The sequence below is a fragment of the Megalops cyprinoides genome, chromosome 12 (genome assembly GCF_013368585.1).
Source record: "Megalops cyprinoides isolate fMegCyp1 chromosome 12, fMegCyp1.pri, whole genome shotgun sequence".
Lineage (NCBI taxonomy): Eukaryota > Metazoa > Chordata > Actinopteri > Elopiformes > Megalopidae > Megalops > Megalops cyprinoides.
This window is the reverse complement of record NC_050594.1, coordinates 15,117,132-15,134,485: the sequence shown is the minus strand read 5'-3', so window position 1 is coordinate 15,134,485 and position 17,354 is coordinate 15,117,132. Positions and strand designations below refer to the sequence as shown.

The 17,354-nt window shown below is 41.6% G+C and overlaps 3 protein-coding genes across 6 annotated transcripts; 1 reads left to right on the top strand and 2 right to left on the bottom strand.

The window, feature by feature from the left end:
* Positions 1-904: 904 nt before the first annotated feature.
* On the bottom strand, positions 905-7,407 carry tmem50a (transmembrane protein 50A). Of its 4 annotated transcripts, none has more exons than XM_036541987.1 (7): positions 7,327-7,407; positions 6,284-6,400; positions 5,885-5,997; positions 5,345-5,412; positions 4,702-4,794; positions 3,320-3,380; positions 905-2,950 (listed from the first exon to the last, which is right to left on the bottom strand). In XM_036541987.1, exons 2-7 carry the CDS (start codon positions 6,383-6,385, stop codon positions 2,905-2,907), a joined length of 483 nt encoding a protein of 160 aa, XP_036397880.1. In that variant the 5' UTR covers positions 6,386-6,400; positions 7,327-7,407; the 3' UTR covers positions 905-2,904. The 4 variants fall into 4 exon arrangements, with proteins under 4 accessions (XP_036397880.1, XP_036397879.1, XP_036397883.1 ...); XM_036541986.1 differs by having other exon boundaries at positions 6,284-6,397; XM_036541990.1 differs by lacking the exon at positions 7,327-7,407 and adding an exon at positions 6,702-6,849.
* An 814-nt stretch (positions 7,408-8,221) lies between these two features.
* mgst3b (microsomal glutathione S-transferase 3b) lies at positions 8,222-12,030 on the bottom strand. Its single transcript, XM_036542466.1, has 4 exons — positions 11,499-12,030; positions 10,542-10,664; positions 9,987-10,059; positions 8,222-9,157 (listed from the first exon to the last, which is right to left on the bottom strand). Exons 1-4 carry the CDS (start codon positions 11,622-11,624, stop codon positions 9,057-9,059), a joined length of 423 nt encoding a protein of 140 aa, XP_036398359.1. The 5' UTR covers positions 11,625-12,030; the 3' UTR covers positions 8,222-9,056.
* A 188-nt stretch (positions 12,031-12,218) lies between these two features.
* Positions 12,219-17,126, top strand: rsrp1 (arginine/serine-rich protein 1). Its single transcript, XM_036542239.1, has 6 exons — positions 12,219-12,424; positions 12,905-12,975; positions 13,257-13,937; positions 14,302-14,468; positions 15,053-16,484; positions 16,695-17,126. Exons 1-5 carry the CDS (start codon positions 12,330-12,332, stop codon positions 15,092-15,094), a joined length of 1,056 nt encoding a protein of 351 aa, XP_036398132.1. The 5' UTR covers positions 12,219-12,329; the 3' UTR covers positions 15,095-16,484; positions 16,695-17,126.
* Positions 17,127-17,354: the final 228 nt, after the last annotated feature.

Below are 17,354 nucleotides of genomic sequence, written 5' to 3'. Positions count from 1 at the left end.
GATGACTGTACACATTTGAAATAAATATTTAATATAAAAATAAAAAAAAAGGTTCCCTTGTAAGTTTGAAAAAAATCACATGTAGGTTATCCAAATTTGGAAGTAACAAGTGTTTTAAAATGAAAATTCTGTTCAGGTTTTCTTGTAATCATGAATACAGGAGAGAAAAGTTTAATAACATGATAAATTACAGGGGTTTGTTTCTCTCCTCACAAAATTCCGTTTGAGGTGTTGTGGAAGGTCAGACATAACAATATGGGTCTTAAAATGAACCCATGCTCAAGAAAAACAATGGTGTTGGCAATGACACAATACTGAAACTTCCAGAGTTAACGTGGATGTAAAAATGGATGGACATATTCTGTGACATGTACAGTATTTTTACAAAAAAGGATACAAAAGTAGTGCATGTATTTATGCCGTATACAGCCCAATGAAGACTCAGCCTATCTGCCTTTATTAAGCCTAAACAGGTAAGCAAAGGTAAATACTAAGTAAAAAAGTAAATGAAACTAAGCAAATGAAATATGTACAGCTTAATGTATACCCATATCTGAACACTCAACAGCAGTAGCTTGCACCAGAAAATGCCTTGTGGAAGCCAATATACCTCTGTTCCTGTGAGCATCCCACATTATTAAATGTATAGTATGTTCAGATGAGTCAGTGCTTTCATGAATATTTATGAAGAGTGATGTCAGGGTTCCACTGAGAAGTTCCACTGAGCGGAATGCATCATGTGGAATCAAAACACATCACACACTACAGACTCCAAAACATTCACTGAACAGATCACTCCCCTTTAAACAAAGAATTTGCATTTAGTTACACAGAACCCAAAGACCACTGCAAGGAAAAAAAAAAAACAAAAAACACGATTTATGACTCATAGCCTAAATTTTATTTGTTTTGCATGTTCAGTTTTACATTCTAAAGACCCAGTATGCTGACAAGTTCTTTTTATTTCAGGGAAAACATAACTCACAAACTATATAAAAGTTTACATTCTGTTCCATAAATGTAAAAGCAGTTAGGTCTGTTAAATGTGCAACATTTTAATAACTTTGTACTATTATTAATAGGTTAAATCCCTCAAACATTAGAAACACCTTGTACACCAAGCACTCATTTTGCCATTGACCTAACTCTATTTCTCCCATTAAGAACTTCCATCTCCTGTTCACTGATACATGTACCTTATGAAATGATAGCATTTCTTAGCCCCAGTACAAACCAAGGAATTAGTAATTTGGATTTCAAATGTTAGTTGCAGCGTGCTGAGGGAAGGAGTGTACATTTACAAAGTCTGACGTCAGTTCTGTACATGTTTATGTTATAGGGTTTCCATAAGGTAGTATAACTTCCAAGTAATTAACACACTGTAATCTGGAAAGGAAAGGTTCAACTCCCTTCACCTCTTCGTAAGCAAAAAAAGTACTTATCACACAAGAACAAAAAAATACACCAAAAATTGTGCTTTTGAAAATAAGCCTCATGTCCCTGTTCATAAATAAAGCACTCGTTTACCTTCAAACTACAGAGAACACGCTGTAGTATGCATTCTGTAATGTCTGAGCTATGACAAGTAATGTTCGGATATCAAAGCATATGACTTTATCTCCGTGGCCAGAGATGATTTCTCCTGCTTGGTTTTTCTTTGGAAAAGAGGAATCGCACTGGGAAAGTGGACGGGGAGGGTCTCAGAAAAGGAGGTCCTTGCAATCAGTGACATCAACTGCCTGTCTTAATAAAAACTATACTAACAATATACTATTCAGGAATTTCTGATCTCAAGTTTAACTACAGATACATCATGGGAGAAAAGTACATAGATATTTGAAGTACTCACAAACTTTCTGGAGGTCACTAATCTTTGGGAGCCCAGGCTTTAATGTGTGACATGCTTGAAATAGCAACAACTCTGAGTATCGAAATCTACAACAGCTTCTTTTTTGTCAGGCAAGTAGTTGTTGACAGACATTATAATTGTCTCCATGAGCCAAATTAATCAAGGGTTGAGAGGCAATGCGTCTTAGAAACTTACAGTTTATAACGATCTTGCACCCATCGTTCTCGCTGTAATATTGCAGAGGTCTTAAAGAGTCATGTCTGAACTGTCATCTGTAGTGTTTGACATGTTACTCCATAAGCACAGAGCTCAGGGTGTATTAATACATTTCAGTATTTTTAAGGGTTTCAAAATGAGACAATCCGTTGGAATCCAGAGAGGCTCACTAATGCATCTGCTGTCAGTATGAATTTGAGTAGCATGGGGTTTTTTTGCCCCCCCCCCCTTCATGCAACCCTATTTTTTGGAATTGCCAACTGTATACCCCAGTAGTCTTGTCTCAATGCCACAACCTCTATATTTGCGCAACAGCACTGAGACAAGACAAATGTCTCCTTCCAGTATACAGGAAGCCAACAGCTATTTTTCACACTGCAAGTCACAGAGGAGTGGGTGCCCATTGGAGGATAGGTGCTACTCCGCTAACATCATCTGAGCAACTCGCAGACGCCTGAGACTGCTCATCTGACCTGCTGACATACCCACTCCTATGGAAAGAAGCCAGTTTGTTCTTCTGCCGTGGGCTCCTGGTCATGGTTGACTGATGACATGGCTGGTGACATGTCTATAGAGCACAACCGGCACTGAGCTCCTTAACCACTGAGCTACTCCAGAGACACAGTGTGGGGTTTGTTAAACAAAAAATTAGCCGATAATGGAAAGGAAGGCCCCCCTCAATGCTGTAAACGGAGGCCACAGTAAAAAGCCCCATAAACGAGAGATCACGGGGGCCACACCCTGTGGGAGCGAGACCATGCAGGAAAAAGGGGATTAAAGCATTTGAATATTAAATGACAGGGAAAGGGAGAAGGGAGGGATGACACTGCTGAACAGAATCACTGCCACAGGTCTTCAGTACGTCCAAACTTGAATACCAGGCCCCTGAAAGAAACAGGCAACTTCCATTAGAAACATTTTACACCATTCTACACAACCCCATGAATTAATCTTGGTATGCTCTGCCCTGAAGAGCTCCTTATTCAATGAAGTCGTAAAAAAATGTTAATCTTAAAACTATATGCACTTGCTTAAAACTTAAAACTTCAGCACTTGCTGAATGTAGTGCCATACAGCCAGGCTGCCACCAATCATTACAATTGGAGCTCTCTAGTGACTAGACACTCCTGCCAAGACTGTCTGCACAGCTGCACGACCAACCAAAAAAAATTAACCAGCCATTTTTATTTGACATGCTATCTGTCACTGAACTTAGGTCATATATTCTAATAAACCTTCTCTACAGATACTCACCCGAAGAAAATGAAGGCATTTTGGAAGAAAACTGCAATGCCAGGATACACAACGGGCTTTTCTGTATGAAAACACAAAGTAATATATTCTACTATCAGTTGTAACAGAATTTAACATTTATGTACAGTAGCCCCCCCCCCCTTATCCACGGGGGATATGTTCCAAGACTACTAAGTGACTAACATATACAGCGTGGATACGCTGGACACGGGATGATTCACGCCCCAGGCGGGACGGCGCGAGATATCATCACGCTACTCACAATTTAAAACTTATGAATTGTTTATTTCTGGAATTGTCCATTTAATATTTTTGGACCGTGGTTGACCGCGGTACCTGAAACTGCAGAAAGCAACACCGCGGATAAGGGGGGACCACTGTACATATATGTGGTGTGTGAGTGTGTGAGAGTATGGAATAATAATATTAATTATAATGAGTAGACAAAATAATGGAAACACCAAATAAAAATGAACTCTAAATTAACAGTTAATAATAATGAATAACTTTATTATTAGTTTAATGTAATAATAATCATTATTGTACTGATTATATTAAAATTAGAAGTCATTAATTTCTATTTCTACATTGACGTCAATACTAATTACATATATGTTTCCACTACAAAAGGTGTTCTAAAACCAACTATTTAATATGCAAGTTTCTCATGCAACATGACAGAGATCTGACAGATTTTGAAAGAGGTGAAATACCTAGTGTCTGAATTGCAGGTGCTTCAGTCATAGAAATGATTTAATGTGTCAAGGAGAAAAGTGTCAAAAATCCTTGGATTTGACAGTTTATCCTTGTTTGCCAGACAAGGAAAAACTGCATCAGGGTTAACACAGAAATGAAACTGAACGTCCTTGACCCAGTCTCAGTAAAAACTGAAAGTTGCGAGCTTCACAAAACTAATTTGCATGGTCACGCTGCAATTCAGAAACCGCTTATAACCAAGGTCAATGTGCAATAACCAATAATAGTGTAATAAGCACAAAACAGGGACTTGTTTTTTCCTACATCTACATGAGTTTATGTACACACACACACACACACACACACACACACATTCATACACATCACAAACTTCTATAGCACATATGTTATAAGCACCTTTGCATTTTATTTTTTTACTGCCTACCACTGATAATCACTTTAAAGGTTTGACAAGGCACTCTATAATGCTTTATAAAGCCATTCCATAGAGAATTTTTATGAATCTCAGATGATCTAATGTTACCATAAGGCCACTGGAGCTAAACAAATGCCAACAGCAGCCTGCATAATCACCTGTGAGACTATAGGAGCTAAGGGTAATTTTCTGGTTACATGAGAGGGTAACACCACAATATGAATTTTGGTGAGGGGCAGAGCAGACTCACGGGGAACAACGAATCCGCCAAACAGGATCCACATGGATGCAATGAGTGACCCGAACGCCAGCATGAAGCCAATGAAGAGCCATACCCTGGCACCTGGAGGCAGAGGGCAAGAGTGAGCAGCATAGGAGCTCACCTCAGATCAGTGATCCACACTGCAGAAGCTGAAGTAGGGCTTCTCAACCCCCCAGCACTCAAGCGCCACTAGCCAGCAAGGCATTGTGGGTCACGACTCATATATTACAACTCACCCATATTCACAACAATCACATCACCCTCTCAAAGCAAACTCCCACCATGTGACAAAAAGCTTGTGTTTTTAAGGGTTACAGCTGGAATGACTCTCAGCCCACTCCCTGACCCCCAGGAGGTGAGCAACACAGATGTAAAATCAGGATTCAATACATGCAGGCCAGTGCAACGGTAGTGACTTCTCTCCTCACCAGCTGGACATTTTTTTTTACATGAACTTTACAACTCTCTCAAAAGAAAAAGGACCAAATGTATGCCCAAACACCAAATTCATTTCTCTTTGGAATTTAAGAAACAGGTGTCCTTGATCCCGCATCTGAAGTTAGCCACAACACCAATCCCCGCAGTGGATGAGACATGGTGGTGCTGGAATCACATGAGGCATTCAACATACCTGTCTGACCTAGGCAGCCTTCACTGTAGCTGTCCCCTCTCACCTGTCCGTTAGACACTGCGTTGATCCTGGGAAGGAGGTTGTGGGGATACGGGGAGAGCGAGAGTGAAAGAGAGAAAGAGAACTATGATTGACATAATCTGTAAAAAAAAAAAAAAAAAAATCACATTTTATCATCCCCTAAAGATAAAGAGAGCCCTCACAAACAGCAGTAGATTGTACCAGATACCCTACTACTTATGTCAGAGTAGCTGGGAGAATCTCAACCCAGTCAGACTTTCTTCATGGTCATATCAATGAGAACATGACCTATGATGAATGCGATTATGGCTACATCTAAATGTTTATTTTCATGGGATTACAATGTGAAGAAATTATGTGCAGGACGCAGCGATGCAGAGGGGATTACTGGTATAAAATCAAAATTTAAAATATGTAATAACATTAAATCTGCCCAATTGTGTGGTTAGTGTATGTCGCATAATAATATGAGAAAATGCTGATATTTTAATATACTTGGGCAGACTGTTATATACTTACATGAGAAAAGCCACTGTAGCAATGACCCCACAGGTATGGTAGGCATGATTGAAGGTTTCTTGGTCTGGGTAGTTGATAGCTGCATCAATAATGATCCACCACCCTGTGAAAAACTGCAGACAAAATCCATGGTATTTCAAAAATATCCAAACAATGAATTTCTCTCCAGGAATATTACATGCAGAGAGAGACAAACAGGATGGGGGAGGGCACGGGCAGACTCGACGTCTTCTGAACGCAGCTTCATGAATCAGGTCAACACATTTACATTAATGTTCTACTCTGTCGAATTTGTACATGATGTGCAGACTCAGCAAAAAGTCTGGACAGTAACTGTAACTGAAGCTGAATCTTAAATTTCATTAAGAAGACAACTGATGTGGTGAGAGTGGGCCATACCAACACTCCGGCCGCTACCGATGCGATGGTGTTCCTCTTCTCGGCCCAGTCCACATTGCATTCGCAGTCTCCGCACCTGATGCTATCCAGGAACCCCGACATGACTCACAGCTGCTGCTTAAAAAAGGGTAAATATAAACACGGTAATTTGCAAGAGTGCTATCCACAGCTGACAGTTTAGAAAAACTTTAAAACTAATTTCACTCAACCATGTATATACATCGCCTGTGTGGCCACTGGTGGTAAGGCATTTGAATGACAGCATATACTATAAACTTTACTGAGTTATGACCATTTGTTTGCTACATGAATGCTGCACAGCGACACATCGATATAACAGCTCACGTTACTTATGCGAACTGTCTAACCTTTTTGTCGAGAATTAACTAGCTAGCCCTTTTCTGATGACCATACATACACAGAAGACAAACTGTCGTATTGCACCACACGAATACTTGGCCTAAACTTCTCCTCGTCACGAGATTTTACTCTGTGTCACAAGGATTAAGAAAAACCCAGTTTAACAAAGAAGAAGCCCTTGTTAACCTCGCCGTGGGCTGCCTTCCGAATGTCTCTCACACAACTGTAAGAACGCGGCAGGGTTTCTGGGAAATGAAGTCCCACAGAGTATCTACACCGTGGGCATAAAATGATAACGTTATTGTGTAATAACTACAAACCCCACCAACCCCTTCGAACGCAAAAGAATATCCAAGACGAACTGCGACAGAGGAAACGAGGATAAACAAAGGATTCTGTGCTATTAAGAAACACCCGCATAAATCTCGATGACAACAAAAAGATACGTAGAAATTCAGCTACACAGTAGAGGAAAGCAGTTCAGTGTCCTATTGTTTGGCACCAAAATGTAGCTAGTTAATTAGCTAACCAGTAAACTCATCGACGGCACAACCCCTTCACAAATCCTTCTGTACAATCTAATGTCTTCTTTAGATAAAAAAAAAACACTGTAATAACTCGCTACAAACCGGTGGTTACTGTTGTCACTTTGTCCTAAAAACCTGTAGCTAGTAAACACTCACCTCTTTCGTTGCGTTAATTTCTGGCCAGACGACAACAGATTGGCAGCTAGTTTCCGAGTACGGTGCCTTGCGCTTGCTCAGTACGTTTTCCACGCCTATTATTGATGTAATTTTCTGTACTTGATGGGCAGGTTGTCCGAGGCTGTGCGCATATATCACACATATGTTTAATGTTTCAAGTAAGTTTTGGTCATATGTTTTGTCTTCTGATTATTTATCTTAAATAGTATTCTTTTAGCCTCTTTCTGTGGTAGCACAACACATTGTGATGAAATCAGTGCCGTATATGAATCTTAAAGAATATCAATAAAGGGTGATAGAACAAATCAATTTGTTTTCTTCATATTAAAAGTCATTGCAACCATGACTATCATCTGGTCAGAAGTGTTTCCACTAGCATAACCTAAACTAGACATGTGTCTAGCTGTGGCTATGCCCTTTGGACTAAAAAAATCTTTTATCAATTTCCTGCAGTGGCAAAAGCAAACAATACAATTACCACAGGACACACCTTCCTCCCTAGAAAACTCTTCCTCATGGGACTTGCTCAAACAGTTGTGCCAATATTGCACTAATAATTAAATGGACAACTACATACTGTATGGCTTTGGCACAGTTCCATTGTAGAGACTTACAAGAAAAAAAGACATCTGCCTATTGTTGATGTTTCCTTTTTATATTTACATTTCAGTGTGGCTTTATACTGTATATGGGTGAAGATGTCAAACATCAAAAATTAATTTAAAATGACGTTTAATTAAAAAAAAGGACTCAGCAATGCTTTAGCCAAATCCAGTGAGCCTCCCATGATACATCCTTGTTTTACTATGTCCACTTCTCCACCCTTTGTGATCCACAAGGGGTGTACACTCCCAGAGACAAGCCACACATTCTGTTGATTTTGAAGCAAATGTTTATTTAGTGCAGAGAAACAATGAAGTAAGGGTATAATGATGGTACACACAAAGGTGAAAGTCCTCAAAATGATTACAATGTACACTCATGAACAATGTGGTAGAAAATGAAGAAATAAAAACCACAAGAGGGGGATTCTAAAATTACCTGCTATAAATGAGATGTGAAATACCAAAAAATTACCAAGGACAGCTAAGAGGGCCTTGTCTCAGAGGTCACAATAAGAAAGATGGAAATAGACAACTAGTTATGAATGAATGTCCAGACCGACAAACATAGTCTTATGCACACAACTCAGCATCTTGGTTTGTGGTTTGGCCTGAAATGTCAAAATTAACTGTGTCACATTTATCTTCTAAGTAGTGGTTCAAAGAAAAGACCAAACCAAATTAGCAGAAGAAAAAAATTCTGTCACAAGTTAGACAAACTAAAGCACAGAATCACTTTGAAGAAAGAATCATAGTTTTTATTTAAATCTGTGCAAAATCTACTCCAAGCTTCCATCCATCTTTGTTTGGATATAGCTTGGTGGCCATTCTTATCTGTTACTTATGTGTGTAAGAACAAAACCATAAGAAAAAAATGAAGCAATAAAAAATTACTGGTCCTTATATTAAGCAATCTGAATCATACAAACATTCTATGAATGGGCTGTTTTTAAAGTCAGAGCAAACAAGATCATTTCACAGCTTATTTAGACAGCATAGTGATTACAATGTCTTTTTTCAGTATAATATGAAAGGCACTGCCCATAACAAAGCAGATATATTTTAATAGGTAGTGCCAACCAGGGATACAGGCTGCGGTTCTCTCAATTAAATGATACCCAGTAACTGCAAAGCAACTGTAATGGAGAGAATGATGACTCCAAAGTATCCAATGTACCCATAAGCACCACGCATCCTCTTTGCTGGATCTAAAAAAAAAAAAAGATGAAAGAGAAATATTTTTTGAACAAAGATAAAAACTCCAACCCTCTCACCCATTCATATGCAATAATTTCCGTCAAAATATATAGACTTTCTTGATTAAAAACTTTGAATGGGTTAGCATTATCCACCATTTGCTAACGTCACTCAGATCTGTGTCTCCAGTTCTGCTCAGTGTTTAAGTTACCTTTCATATGTAGTATTTGTTTACCTGTTACACATATTCTGACTTTACTGTTATTGAATTTCAACATAGACTATATGGCCAAAAGTATGCGGACACCCTTCCTAATTATGATTGCGAGCCACGCCTTCTCGTCCAACATCAGTGCCTGACCTCACAAATGCTCTTTTGGCTGAACGGGCACAAATTCCCACAGACACACTCCAAAATCTTGTGTAAAACCTTCCCAGAAGAGTGGAGGCTTTTATAGCTGCAGGGGGGGGGGGGGGGCTCCATATTAATGCCCATGGTTTTGGAATGGGGTGTCCAATAAGTTCATATAGGTGTGTATGGTCAGGTGTCCACATATTGTTGGCCATATAGTGTATGTGGTTTTCTATTTTCCCAGCTTGCCAATACCAGTGTGTGCACATGCATGCGGAATGCAAGTGGAATGTGTCTTCAGGCAATTCCCTCGAAAGATTCAACAGGAGCACATAGTCAACCCAACACCATCCACTGAGCAAGGATTTTAAAGCGAATATCTCCCACAAAACAATAGCAGTGGACATATGCCAAGTATAAAAGTAGACTGCTTAAGCAAGGCCAACACAGTATAGTGTAATTCATAATAGTAAAAAAACAGGCCTTACCACCAGTGTAGTATCCCCAGGCATAGGAGAACCTGCTGGTAACCCAGATGACCCCTAACACAGACGCGGCAGTCTGAGGACATGGGCGAGAGTGGTAGGGAACCAGAGTGGTAAACAGAGATAAAAAAGGGACTCAGGGTTTAGAATGTCTGCAAGTACAATTTCCTACTGTCACTCGCTAAGATGTTTTTTAAACAGTTTTTAACAATCAATGTACTTTGATCGAATGTGTGCATTCTTACCCCTGAAAAAATGTATGCATGCAGATACCAAAATGCAATGCAGTATTACCATAACTACCTACAGCCAGCAACTATAACTGTTATTACATTAAGAATTTTACACATCTGCAATGAGGACGTCTCACCAAACACAAAAGTGCTTAATGTTTAGCAGACAGTACAACAAACAGTGCCATTTTAAAGAGCTTTGGGCTGAGAATGGATAGTGTCAAGGAAGGAACACCCTAAAATGTTACTTCCATAAAGCAGCAACCTCAGTTCGTCCACACAATTTAACGGCGCCACAAAACTTTCACGCAAGCAGTATACTCACCGGGTACACTAACGCAGCGATGGTCTGGAACACGAGCCACTGTGGATACACCTCCAGTGTATTCTGGTGAGCCCTCTGGATGCAGTTGAAAACCTGCTCCTTGTCACTGTACATAGTTGGGTACTGCCAACACAGGATTCAAAACAAGACTTGTCTATACACGTTAAAATAACGGGAGACAGGAACGCTGAACCGAAGTAAACACACTGCTGCTGGAAAGATGCTTAGCGCCTTTTAGTCCATATTACTTTGCTTTAATTTAAAATGGCCAGATTATTTTTGATACCTTTTGATATTTACCTGAGTAATTGTCGGTTAATTGTTGTAACACGAGCCATATTTTTTTCTAATGTTACCCAGTATTTTCATCTTAAAATATCCGGTTTCTCTTCATTATACAGTTTAACCGAGGACACACGCCTCTGAAAAGCGCCTCCACCCAGGAATGGAATGGTCCCTTCCTCCGTTTAGTTAGTAATACACTATAATCCCGTCAACATCCGTGTCGTATTTCCCAATTCTATCTAACATTTTATTGCTGTCATGGCCAATGTCTATCGAAATAACAGCAATCTACTGGCAATCTAGCAAATTCAACGTCCATATTTTCTTGGAAGCTCCCACTGAAGTCTATGCGACGTTGAAACTTTGACCTGGAACACCGTAGCAATGTGTAGCCAACGTTTTCCTGCAAGGTTTTCATGCACACAGCAATTTACATTTTTAATTTGCAGAGTAATTTATGTGATCCATTGCAGCTAGCTATGGCTCTAATGGGTGTTTTCGAAGTAGCTGTGTAACTGCGGTGAGTGGTTAAACAAGAAAAGATGAAATCTGATAAAGCAGTTAGTACAGTAATGTATGCCCACACAGCTTGTCGAGCTATGATGGGCCTACCAGAAATAATGGCAAGATGGATTATTAATCGAATGGATAGGTAATAAAGCGGGATCCTACCTTTACATCGTATTTCTTTCTTGCTGCACCAACCTTAACGCCGAGATAAGTCAACATGACCCAGCTATAAAAATATGTAAAGATCACATATCCAAATCTCGGCGGTAGAACATCAATTATCTCCATTGTAATATCTGCAACTGGCCTGGTGCTTTTGACTGACCGTGAAAACTACTGTTACTGTACGGGACCGAAATATGATCTGTTACCCTGCTAACTAACAGGTCATGCTTGCGTAACGTTGTTTAGAAACGCGGGCAAAAGTCGTCCTCGAGTTCTCGCGATGAACACCTTTTTATTTCCTGTCGAGCCAGGATTAAATTAACTGCTTGTCATTTTATATCGTACTTGGCACAGCCTCACTTTTACTTTTCATAGGCCATCGTACAATATTATTCCAGTTTCAGTATTCTTTTTTCTACAGTAAATTCACTGGTACACATAACAAGTGACGACAGTTTTTTAATGATGTGACCACAACATAAAGTCAAGACAACCGTAATGATGAGATCCAGTCAACACGCAAAGCAGAGTGGTTTCCTAATCACTCTTTTTCAGGAAGACGCTTACAGCGGAGAGCGGACAGTCTGGAATTTTCCAGCCCTCCCCCGACGGCTCTGATAGGTCAGCGATTGAGAGATTGACCAATCGGAGTGCGAGGGATTACGCATTTACTGTAAATTCCTGATTTACATTTGGCTGGCTCCGCTGTTTTCGACACAGAAGCGTCGTTGCTGTTCACCGATTCACGTCCTAAGCCAGACTTGTTTTATTTATAGAAAGATTTTTTTTTTGTCTGTCCAACTGAAATTTGAACTGTAAATACTAAGAATGGTGGTACAAAGCCACTCATTTCAACAGAACTTCGACGATATGACTCAAAATACCGAGAAAATTTCGTTGACGGCGTCTCCCAACGTCACACAGTAAGTTCTGTTTTTTCTTAAAATAACTGTAAGTCAACATTCAGTATCTAGTTGTGAACAACATGGTTTTACGTAATACGTTTAAACCACACTGTTAATATGAGAGGGTCATTTTAAGGGTACCGGCTTGTTTGTGACGAGTAACTTTAGGCAGCTCGTTTGAGGCGAGTTATCTGAAATGGTGACCTAGTTAATATTAGGCAATGATTGGTAGTTTCGTAACAGGTTCGCTTTTAGTAGCGTTGGGTAGCTAACGTTAGATAGCAATTATTTTAGTTAATGGCGGCTAGGTAGGTATACAGTGTTCTGTTGGATGTTACAGCAGGTATGTTGTCTTTTGATTTAGTCAAGTGTTCCGCGTTAGCGACTCTATGGAAAAATCCAGAACCTTCTTGTAGTGACTTAACTGACCTGCAGAGGGCAACCGCGAGACGTCAACCTGTCACATAAACAAGTGACAAACCTCCATGTTGCTTTTAGGGAGGGCGCCTCGGCTACGGAGAGCAGAGCTGACACCTTCCCTGCCAAGACATCGGAGAAACGAAGCGGAGGTAAGAACAACAGTACTCTCTCAAGAATGTGAAAATGATTACTAATACTCGCATTGTTCCAGAATGTAATGCTGGGGGTTCATAGAATTGCAAATAAGTCGCTTTGGATAAAGGCGTCTGCCCAATGAATAAATGTCAATGTAAAACAGTCCCCGTCATAACAAGCCATGTAACATCAATGAGTGTATTTTTTGTGCGCTACAGAACAAAATACTCAAGGAAAGGGGGAAACTCTGCCCGTGTACTCTTGCTGTATATAATGGTAACTAAATGTTTTGCAGGTGAAGAGAAGATGAATGGGACTGAGTCACAAGCCCAAACGGGACAGGCGGCACTGCAGGGGTCAGATGTGGCAGAGCATCTGTCACACGTGAGGGATGCGCCGTCCGCCTCCGACCGGGAGTGCCGGTCCCGTTCCACCTCCACAACGTCCCGCTCCAGCTCCAGATCCAGCGTTTCCAGCTCCGGCTCCAGCTCCTACTCCAGCGGAAGCAGCCACAGCTCGGGGTCTGCGAGGCGGTCCCGGCGCCGCCGCGGGAGCTCGCGCTCGCGCTCCTACTCCAGCAGCAGCTCCCGGTCCCGATCTCGGACCCGGTCGCGGTCCCGCTCACGCCCCCGCCCGCGCTGCCACAGGAACGCCACCCACTCCCGCTGCTGCAGGGGACACCACCGTCACGATGACCGCCATCGCCGCCGCCGCTCCCCGCCCCGCCGCTACAGAGCCCGCTCCCGCTCCTACAGCCCCTCCTACTCGTCGGTGCGGTCCCACCGCCACCGACGCCCCTTCCCCTCGCGCTCCCGCTCACGTACCCGGTCACGCTCCAGGTCCAGGGGCCGCAGGCTGTACGGGTTTGTGGGCAGGAGCAGGTTCAGGCTGGCCAACAGTCCCCGGAGGAGCAGATCCCGAAGCCGTTCCCGCTCCAGATCGCCTGACAGAACCAACATCCACCTGAGTCTTGAAGGTAAAATCAAGTGACCATCTGTTACTGATCTGCTTATCAGTGTAAAATTCACATACACTTTGATACATTCATGTTTGACCAGAAAAAAATTCTACTACTATTTTATCCTGCCAGTGCTGTTGGCTTATTTTGCTTCACTGTTATGAAGAAGCGCTCAGGGCACACATTCAAGACTACAAAGTGTTGTTTTGAAATCCTTGTGACAAGACCTTGTTATTCAAGTCTGTGAGTGAGCTGTAGCTCCAGAATCAAAAGACCCTTATGTGCAAGTGGGTTGCCAAAGTGTGCTGCACTGTGGATGAGGGGGCTCATGTGATACATGAATCAGTGTTGTGACCTGGTTTTGTTTCTCCTCCTCTCCTAGAAAAGAGACAGCTTCTGCAGATTGCGAGAGCCAATGCGGCCAAAGCCCTGGGAGTGGAGGATGTGGCGCTGCCTGCGAGTGTGAAGGCAGTGTTGGAGGTCCCGGAGGAGCCCACATTAGGGGAACTGGTGAGACCAGGTGGAACTGCCCTGAACAGTCTGAAGGAGGTGGGTATCACTAAGGGAAAGAGTCTTTTAAAGGGTCAGTAGCATAGCATTCCTGTCTCCACTATGCAGGAGGGCAAGTGAGAAGTATGACGTCAGCTTTCCAACACCTCAAATGGGAAGACACAGCAGACCAGATTTTGGGTTTAACAGGACAATCAGCGTAGCCATTACACACAACCTCAATACTCAAACTGCTTTACCATGATTTACCACCGGGGTTTGCACCTGAGTTTCTATTATGATACCACAGATTTAGCTGATACATTATATTCAGTATTGGTCAGTGTGTTTGGCAGTTTTTCTCAATGCACCTTAAGCAACAACTTCTTGCAACCACTGCTGTGCAGTGGTAAAGCATTAGCTGGTAATAGAGTGTGATTTCACGTAATCCTGTTGAAGACCCAAGGCCAGCTGTCATTGTAAGAAATGACTCTGCTTTGGTTTCCGTAGCAGGGCACTGGTAATGGAGAACCCAAGCTCATTTCAGTAATATGAGGCATGAGGACAGAGGGGTGGTGTGGGCGGGGGGTGAAGATGCTGAATAATCAACATGATTTATAAAACATGTTTAATGTTGATTTCAGAAACTTTCTTTCTCATCCCAAGGCGCACAATCAAGGATGTAATGAGGGAAATGGTCTGTGATTTTTATTTCTCTCTCTAAAGTTGACTAATTGAGAGACAGTGACTGATGTCTGAAGCTATATAAAATAGGCACTTGTCTTTTATTATATCAATGTCGCATGCTCTACAGTTAGTTATTTTCTGTTTTTATTTTTGTGTGCACAAAAAGGTCTTTGCTGCTTATCTGTGTTAACCTTTGCCCCCATAACTCTCCAGGAATACAGTTTAGCTTTATGTGCTCTGCTTATTTCTGTTTTTGTAGATCACATGACAGTGGTCTTCACCTCATGGTGCCTTGAGGAGGAGAATGAGGTGGCATTCAGTGTGACTTGGGTGACATCATGGGTTTGTGGGTTGCGTTGACTGATGAATCTGCCCATTTTCACAAGCGCTCATGAAAAGCTCATATGACAGCAACATATATGAAGTAGTAGTACAAACGTAAACACTGGTACATTTTCAGAAGAATCTCATTGTCACGTATGGGTGGACTCCGATCAGTTGCTTTCAGTCGTGTCCTTTGTAGTCAGTCACATGATCAAAAAGGCAGAAGGGCTTCACCCACAGTTAACAATACTAAGAAACTGTAATGCTAATATACTGCACCTATACAATGTGAGAGAGTGTGTAAAACGTGTGCTTGCAGACGGTTGAGTTGGGACTGGGGGTTTACGTGTGCGTTGTCATTTAGCAGAACCTTCCACCAACAAGCAGAAGATTTGTGTTGAAAGAGGCTGCTTTTTAGTGACTATGCCAGATGAAGAGCCCATCTACGTATGCCAAAGATAAGTTTGTGTACATGTGTCCAGCAGGGTTCTGTCTGGAAAGGGACTTTTATTCTTCCACCCAGACAGAGCAGGGGCCTTTTATTTTGATTCATTTTTATTTTTTTTATCTCATTTTATTATGTTTATTCTCATATCTAGAATCTCTACATTCACCTGTTTTTTTTTTCCTGAGATACCTTTTCTATGTAAATGTGTATAAAACTGTTAGAGATGTATTCATTGGTACACCGAGCTAAATTTGACTAGAGTTGCCGTGGCATTGGCCATCACAAGATGGATGCAGTCAACATGTTGCTGCAGCTATTTGGTTGTCTTCAGGCTAAGTGGCTTCCTGTCACATGGCTGTCTGCATCACATCTGTGCAGTCTTTACTGTGGGTAGAGAGAGACTTTAGAAGACAGCCCTCAACATGTCCTCCAGTCCGATTTTCATTTTTAACCAAGTCTATGCAACACGAACCTTGGCCCATGTCGTGACTGTGGAGTCTAAATCGGCCTCCTTTCTCTCTCTGTTTTCTCTGTAGCACTACAAACAGACTGAAGCTGATGAGGACGTTCCTAGCCCCAAGATGTCCCCTAGGAACAAGATCACGTTCAGCATTCATGTAAGTAAATGCAGCTTACAGGGTGCCTGATACAAACATTCAGTAGAGGACATTTTAATGGTTACAGTTTTGTACTCCACAATTTGTTTGATGCATATTAAGTAATCATTGATGATAAATATTTCTGATTTAATCAGTTCAGAGTTCAGGTTAAGGGCTTGTGATGATGACTGCAGTTGTTTTGATCAGAGCTGCTTCTTCTTCCTTCAGAACTCCGTGGCTAAGCCAGCGTCCAGCATGTCTTCGAGCAGTCCGGAAAAGACGGTGACCACCAGAGTGGAAAGTTCCACCGGGCAGCAGCCGTACGGTCGCTGGGTGCCTGTGACCTCGTGGTCGCCCACTTCTAAGCGCTCCCCCACAAAGACACGGTAGCGCTTTAGTGTGGAGGGACTCCGTATAGTCTGTAAATACTGTAAATATAGTTTGTACATATTTTGTATAGGTGGGGGTAGGGGTGGGGGGGTTTACGTAATCCTGTTTCAATGTTAGGTGTTTTCTTTCAGATGTAAAGTGAAAAGTAGATGGGAGGAAGACATCAGGATTTCGTGCAGGTGGGAGTTACCTTTCTTTTTGTAGGACTATTGTGATACAGTGTTGTGTTGTTTTTAGACATCTGTTTCATGTAGAGCTTAAATAAAGAGATTCATGTGAAACTAAATGACTTTGCTGTTTCATTTGGTGGTGATTCAGTGTGGCCTCAACGATTTAATGATCCTGTTTATTTCAACCATTCCACGCACCAGACCAGGACACCCTTCTTTCAACAATGGACATTCAGTACATTTATTTAACTTTTACACCACACCCATGACTTTTGCTATGAACTGGGATTCATTCCACATCACGTGCACTCTTTGTATGTGAGTGCAC